The sequence below is a fragment of the Panthera onca genome, chromosome A2 (genome assembly GCF_046562875.1).
Source record: "Panthera onca isolate mPanOnc1 chromosome A2, mPanOnc1 haplotype 2, whole genome shotgun sequence".
NCBI classification, from domain to species: Eukaryota; Metazoa; Chordata; class Mammalia; order Carnivora; family Felidae; genus Panthera; species Panthera onca.
Window position 1 is genome coordinate 146,461,383 of NC_138340.1, and position 8,002 is coordinate 146,469,384.

Consider the following 8,002-nt stretch of genomic DNA (forward strand, 5'->3'; position numbering starts at 1 on the left):
CTCAGCAGGTGTACTTATTAGGTGAAAGCTGGATCTGAATGGACTGCATACACATTGCAGGCAAAGAGGTACAAAACAAAGAACTTAGAGCGTGTGTGTGTATGTGTGTGTGGGCGCGTGTGTGTAAAATGACCCTCTTCCCCATGTCTCCATCAGAGAACACAAACTTCCTTTGGGGAGAAGTGAGTAAGAGGTAGAAACACGGGCCAAGAGTGGTATCCCAGTATGGTTCCCTACTTGGAGAAGAACAGGAAAATAGGAACAAGTGACAGATTCTTGTCCCCACGGTTGGGGGCAAGGCCTGTACTCTTCACACCTTCCCAGTGGGGCTTGGGGATCCATTTCCCTCACACCCAGATGTGTGTGTGTGAATGCGTGTCATATTCCAGCTTCCAACCCAAAATTCAGAAAAAGTCCTATCAGTAGATTCTGTTACTAGGTCATTCCTACATCAGAACTCAGGATGGCAGAGGTGGGGAAGGGCCCAGAGGTTCAGGCTGACCCCAACCAATCCCCAGACTCATTCAGTAATTGAGCTCCATCTGTTTAACAAAAAGAAGCAAAAGAAATACCAATAAAACTAGGAAGCCCCTTCCAAGACATTTCATCAATGACTGCTCTTCAAGAGCTGTTTGGTTGCTGGAGTGAAAAGGGTAGTAATAACCAAGACTAAGAAGAACTAGCCTATAAATCTTGCCTCCATTATCGAGCTACTCTAAGTGTTTTGAGTGTCTCCCTCCCCACCATCCCAAGTCCTAGGAGAAGTCATTGGAAGACATGCCACACTTAGATTGTCAGAAGCCATCCCCAAAGTCCCCAAGGTCGAAGAACCCAAATAAGGACACTGCTTGGGAGCTTGAGAATCAAAAGTTATTTATCAAAGGGTGGTTGGAAAAGCCAAGCTTTCTTGAGCCCAATTCCAGAACAGTCAGTGGGAGTCTTTCTCCCATTAGCTTCATTGTTCACCTACCCAATGGCAGATCTTCTACTGAAGGAGACAAAGGGGAAATGACAGTCTTCAAGGGGGCCTGGAGTGCCCTTCCTATCCAGTCTCAGCTGAGGAGACAAACAGAGCAAAAGGAGGACTCTTCCCCCAACCAAAACCCACCTCCACAATTGGGGGCCTCCTCTTCCCATATGTAGTTCAAAGAGGGCCCCACCCTCCCTGTTCAGTCTGCACCAGGAAACACTGACTTCTTCAAAGTCACAGGGCATACAGTTTGGGTCCTTCTTATGGACATTTCCCTCACTTAGTAGAGACCCAATGTCAACTTTGCATCACTCACTCTCTCAAGGAAAACAGAATGCCCAGGACCAGAGGAAGAATAGAATTGGCAGTGAAAATTAATCTACCAGGTCAAAAGATAAAAATCTCTCCCCAAATGCCAAAGAGACATTCCCACTCTAAATCCACATGGTGTGAAGGAGGGAATGGACTCAACCGGCTAAGAAAGGGGCTTTTAAGCTAAGCACAACAGGCATAGTGTTCAGCAGGGACTGGACATTTGAAGCAACCTAGAAGTGACAGGGAATGGGAAGGGAGGGAATACTGGTAGCAGGAAGGGAGAGTGGTGTCCTTTGATTAAGGGCCCAGAGAGAGATGAGGTGGGGTAACCAAGCCTGAGGGAAAGAGCCACTTAGAAGGCCAGATACCTAAATTCTATTCATGGCTTTTGCCGGCAACTCAGCATGAGACTTTGAACTTATCTAGGCTTCAGTGTCTTCATCTGCAAAACAGGGGAAAGCGGTTTGTTTAACTAGATGCCTGTTATGGTCCTTTGAGATTATGGCACCCTCCACAAGATATTCAGGAAGGGGGCGCCTGGGCCTTACCAGAGCAGGAAATTCCTTTCAGCCCCATCTCTAGTAAAAAGGTCACATGTACACACATTCACATGTACATAAGCAGAGTGACCGACAACTTTGTTCATAGCAGCAGAGACACATATAGAAAAAATAAATACTGCTGATGCTTGATTCCTGCATTGGGGCAGAAGGGTCCTGAGGGTATAACTTGGAGGGACTTCAAGGTCAAGGGAGAAGGGTCCTCCTATTTGATAATAATTTTCACCTTACTGTTCCTTCCCCAAGTCCAAGTCCAGGGCAGCCAAATCTTTGGAGAAAGCCACTCTCATCTTCCCCTCCCCAAACCATCAACTCATTTACTGCAAAAACAAAAATGCACACATCCCAAGGGAAATAAACCCCTTGTTAGCCACTAAGAAATGAACAGAATCTACCACACCTGAGATTACTTGGACTGGGCAGCTGGAACCACACGCCCCTATTTCCCTGAATATTAACAATGATCCTGAAAGGTCTTGTTTTGGACCTATCTCACCCAAAGTCACTTGGGTGTGCCCTCTGGCTAAAAGGGGAACTAGCCTGGACCACTCTCTTATTTCTGGTACTTTCATGGTTGTTTCCAAAATTTTCAACCAATCTCACTGTGAGAGTGAGCCAGGAAGTTGCCCTCCCCAAGTAGGAATCCAAATGAGAAGAAAGGCTACGGCGCAAGTGCAGGGTTCCACACCATGCAACAGGACCTGCAAACAGACTCGCAACACTCCCCAGACACCAAGAAGCATCTCCCAGCCATACATTCACATGGACTCTTACATGGCCTCTCCTACCAGAGGTAGCTGGGGCAATTGGGGAGTGGAGGACATCAACCTCCCATCAACCTGGGATCCCTGTTTAAAAGATACTAAAAATAAATTAGTAAACATTGCTATTTACAGAAATAGAAATCATTTCTGTTTCCAAAGGCCTCTCACCATTCCAGTCCTGGACATTTCCAAGACTGCCACCCCTGAAACCCTCTCCAAGGTCCGCCCTGGCGGGTGGATAAGACACTAGAGTCCTCTGAGACTGGGAGCTCCTCAGGCACCTGAGAATTCCAGCTTCACATCTCTGGTTCCAGGGGAGAATCTTCAGGACTCTGGAGAGTACGGGGGTTCATCCCTTTTTCACCAGTTCCTGGGGGCTGTCTTGAGGCAACCCTCTCCCCTTTAGGTTGATATACGTGTTGTAAGAATTCCTGCTATTTTCGGGCCCCCAGTCCCTCCCCAGGGTCCAACGTGCCTCCCTGGACCCATCCTCCGAGCAGAGGAACCAGTCTGTGCCTTGGTCTAATGACTCTGGGAGAGAGGGTTGGGCAAGGAAAAGGCAGGGACAACGGTCTGGGCGATCGTCCTTGTGGGATGACTAACAGCAATGACTGTCAGACAGGCAGGTGGTGAGGCTGGGCTCCTGGCCGGGGATGGAGGCGGAGCTGTCCACCAGGCTGGTGGGTTGGGGGTCGACTCGGGGAGTGCGACGACGCCCGCGGTACTCGATCATGTCAGGATGATAGGCTGGGTGGCGGCGAGCATGCTTGGTCAGATGGTCACTCCGGGAGAACTGCTTGGGACAGAGGGGGCAGGAGAAGCGCTTCTCGCCCGTGTGCGTCCTGTAGTGGCGGGCCAGCTCGTCGGAGCGCGTGAACTTCTTGTCGCAGTCGAGCCAGTCGCAGGAGAAAGGGCGCTCACCCGTGTGGGTGCGCTGGTGGGACTTCAGATGCGACGACTTGTAATAGGCTTTGTTGCAGCCCGGAAAGGGGCAGCGATGGCGCTTCGCTGCAGGTGTAACCGGCCTCCGACGAGGGACTGGACCTGTGGCGGGGGCGGGGCCCGCCCCAGGGGCCACGCCGGGGACCGCCCCGGGGGCGGCAGGCGCTCCGGAGACGGCAGGAGCGCCTGGGACCGCGAGCGCGCCGGAGGAGTGCGCGGGTCCGGAGACCTCGGCCGCGCTGGAGGCCGGGGTCGGCTCTGAGCCCAGGGTCGGGCCGGAGCACCGGGTCGGGTCGCAGGAGCCGGACGAGGCGCGCAGAGCTTCCCCCGAGTTCTCCCCGAAGCCCTCCCCAGAGCCGCCGCGCAAGTCAGCCAAGACGCTTGCAGCCAGCAGGTGGGGCGCGGCGCCGCCCGCGCCGGGGCTGGGGGCGGGGACCTGGGGGAGCGGGGGGACCGACGCGGGTCCCGGTGGCCCCGGACCCGGCAGAGCGGACTCCGGCGGCGCCGCACCCACCTCCGAGCCTGCGGCTCCGCCCGCGCCCTCGGGGTCCGGCGGGCGGCGGTGAACCACGGCGCCCGCGGACATGGACACCAAGCACTCAGCGGCGAAGTAGTCCAGGCACGCCACGGCGGCCGACATGCTGGCACCGCCGGGCCGCCGGCAAGCGCCGTCCGAGCGCGGCCGGCCGCGGGCGAGAGAGTTCTCGGGAGCGTCCGTCCCGCAGCCTCGGAGCGAGAAGCAGGAGGCCCGGTGCGCGCCGCCCGCCGCCCGGCGCCGCCGCCGCCGCCCGCGCGGAGCCCGCCCCGCCTGACGCGCCCCTGACGCACCGGAGCCCGCGGGGGCGGCGGGACCCGCCCCGGCCCGCAGGACACCCCCTCGGAACGCGGGGCCCACCGGGCTAAGTCATTTTTAACAGCCTAAGAAATTATCTTGTCTTCGCTTTCTTGCCTCTGCTGGTGAGCCAGGTAATTTTAATAAAGAGAAAACTCCCCGATCGTAACTTCTGGGCAGCCTGCCGGCTTCGCGGCCCCCCCCCGCCCCCCGCCCGCTGGTCCTCCGCCAGCTGGGTGTCCGGCGGAGTCCGCGAAACTTTTTTTTTAAGGAAAAAAAAATGCTAATACCTGATCTGTCTTTCGATTCATAATTACGATTGTTAGTTAAGCGGGCTGCAGTTACATTTCATTTCGGTCCGCCGCTCTCAGACCAAATTTAAAATATCCCCAAGTCGGCATCAAAAAAAAAAAAAGTTTTCTCATTTAACAGTTCCACTGTAATCCGGGGTCGGTACAAATTGCCTAAATAGATCCACTACGTAGCCATTAATTAATAGCATTTCGAACCAGAAACATTTCTAACCTTGAAACAGCAAAGAATCCTCTCATGGTTGAAATTGAAACTTAAAATCCTTTGAGTAACGATTTAACTATTCAACCAACGAAAGAAAAATGCATGTTTAAACTGCATTAACCTGTCACAGGCATACAAACAAATTTCCACGCTGAAATATAAATTATAGACTAGCAGCGAGATAAACACATTAAAATGGACTCCCACAATTTTAATAATAGAAAGTCACGTTTCCAATTAGGCAACATCTTTTATTTTTCTTTTGACAAAAATTAAAAATAAGAAAATGCAACAAATGATATAGAATTGCTCATTGTGACTGTGGGGGGGGGGTTCTTTTTATATAATAAGGTATATGTTTAATTTTTTTCTTTTTTTGCATTTCTTTATTGCTTTCATTTTTTTTTTTCCTCCTTTGATTTTTAAAAAATTAAAAACGCATAGAAAGGCAAGCAGGATGATTTCCAAAAATAGTCCCAGCACGGTTTTTGATGCACACAAGCTTTACTATATATAGTGTTGAATTATATGCATTTTATTTGTAATTCTTCAGTACTTTTTCTTTTGGAAATTAAAAATACATATATATCAAGAATAACATATATTCGTGTAATTACTTCCTAGAATAATCAAATGTAACCTATTTGCTTCAGGGTTTTTTAATTTATATTAAAGATTGCAGATAGAGTTGAATGTCACTTTATCTCCCTCTCCAATTCAACTTTCTCCCTCCTTACATCCCTAGGTTATCAGCATCATAAAGAGTATATTCTTTCAGCAGTTCTTATTATACCTTTATTGCCTAATTACTTATATGTATTTATATGTAAATATATATTGATGCTTATGTATTTTAAATTTTCTTTATAAATGGTACAGTAATATACATGTCATTTTGCCACTTACTTTTTCTCCTCAATATGATTTTGACAACTATCCATGTTGTTACCTATAGAATCTGCTTTATTCAGCTCAGTAGTTTCATTAATATTATGAGCTATGTTAGTTTTATGGAGATGCCATTCTAAAACAGATAACTGTTATAAAGTTCCCGGCCTCAAAATTTCAGACAATTAACTCAGTTCATCTACACAGGTTAAATTTGTGTCAGAGCATTCTTTACTAGCTGCTTTTCTTTTAATTTTATTATTTGGAAAAAACGTACAGATCTTTAACAATGCAGAGAGTATATCACAAGCATCCATGTACCTGTCATGTAATTAGTGAATGTTAACATTTTGCCGTATCTGCTGGTCTTTTTTTTTTTTTTTTTAATTGAACTAGTCAAGATTTCTGACTAAATTGAAGTCCCTTTGTACTCCTCCCCAAAAGCATTCTTCACCTTTTTCTCCAAAAGCAAACACGATCATGAATTTAGTATGTAACTTTCCAATCTAGGTTTTATCCTTTTACTACACATGAACCTATAAGAATACAGAATACTGTTTCACTTGCTTTTTCAAATATACATGTGTGGTGTTAGACTGTACGTATTCTGACTTGCTTTTTTTTTTTTTTCCTTCATGGAATGTTTTTATTCTTTATCTCCATGTTGATAAATATAAATCAGTTCATTCATTTTAATTGCTATACTGTAGATCCATGCATATAAATGTGCCCTGTTTATTCATTCCCCTATTGATGAATATTTAAGCTGCTGCCAATATTGGGGGCAATGCTAATACAAACATGCGTGTACATGTTGTGTCCCTTGCACATACGTGAGAATTTCTCTCTGAATCTGCCTAGATGGGGAATTGCTAGGCTACACGCACAATTTCAGTTTTATTAGAGACTGCCAAATCGTTCTTCAATTTACACATCCACCAGCAGTGTGTAAGAGTTGTTTCCCTCACGTCACTTTCTACATTCAGAATTTTCTAATTTCTGACAATTTGAGTTTTTGAAAACCCAGTCTCTTGTTGTTTTATTTGCCTTTCCCTCACTGCTAGTGGCGTTGAGCACTTCTTCATATATTGATTTGCTATTAAGGTTTCAAGTCTGTGATTTGTTTTTTTTACAGACCTCACCCATTTTTCCAACGGGCTGTATATGTTTTCATTTTTTTTTCCTCTTGTTTTATAGGAGTTCATACGTATAAACATTGTATTATCTCAGTCTGTGGCTCCTCTTTTGACTGCTTTTGATGTCTTTGGTACTATAGAAAATGTAAAATGCAGTCATATTCCTTGATCTCTTTATTATTTGTGTTGTTTGTATCTTATGAAAGAATTCTCTGCATACCTGATACCATGAAATTAACATTTTTTTTCCTTAATATTTTAAAGTTTTGCTCTCCACACTTATAAAACTGATCCCTTTGGGACTTATTTTTTGAATGGTGTAAAATAGGAACTTAATTTTACTCTCCCTTTCCCTCCTTCCCAGTGTGGAAAACCTGTTCTCCTGACTTGATTTACTGGACAGTCTTCCATTCCCCATTAATGTTTCATGCCACCATGATGAAAATTAAACTTTCATATATTCATGGATATGTTCCTACCTTGTCCTTTTCCACTGATCAAACCAATTCTGAGCCAATACCACACTGTTTTAATTCTTATGGCTTTATAACAAGTCTTCATGTCTAGAAGGGCTTTCCCCCTCCCCCCACCTTTGTTCATTTTTAAAACTGTACTGGCTATTTTTGGACTTTTATTTTTCCATATTAACTTTAGCATCAGTTTGTCAACTTCCACTGAAAAACCTTTTTGGTATTTTCCCGAGTTAAATTTATAGGTTAAATTTGGGGAGATGTGATATCTTTATAAAATTGAGTCATCTAATACCTTAATATCACTCTGGTTTCTTCATATCCTTCAATAACAGTTATTCATAAATAACATAGTTTATTTATAAAAACTCATGTTCTTCTTTGTTAGATCTATTCCTAGGTACCTTACAGCTTTTGTTGCTATTATAAGTGGGATCATTTTTAAATTTTTTAATTGGTTATTGATATTGTCTGGAAATATTACTGAATTTGGGAACAATCTTGTTTTAGCAAACATACCGAATTTCCTTGTTAGTTAAATAGTTTATTTGCAGTTTCTCTTGTATTTTTATATAGATAATCATTTTATCTGTAAATAACACACGATGC

General features: G+C 45.5%; 1 protein-coding gene across 1 annotated transcript; it reads right to left on the reverse strand.

Annotated features, from left to right (window-relative positions):
* Positions 1–896: 896 nt before the first annotated feature.
* Positions 897–4,191, reverse strand: KLF14 (KLF transcription factor 14). Its single transcript, XM_060627496.3, has one exon. It carries the CDS (start codon positions 4,189–4,191, stop codon positions 3,208–3,210), a length of 984 nt encoding a protein of 327 aa, XP_060483479.1. The 3' UTR covers positions 897–3,207.
* Positions 4,192–8,002: the final 3,811 nt, after the last annotated feature.

What these genes read in the sequence shown, in the direction of transcription:
- KLF14 (XM_060627496.3), bottom strand. Translation starts at nt 4,191, where the DNA reads ATGTCGGCCGCCGTGGCGTGCCTGGACTACTTCGCCGCTGAGTGCTTG.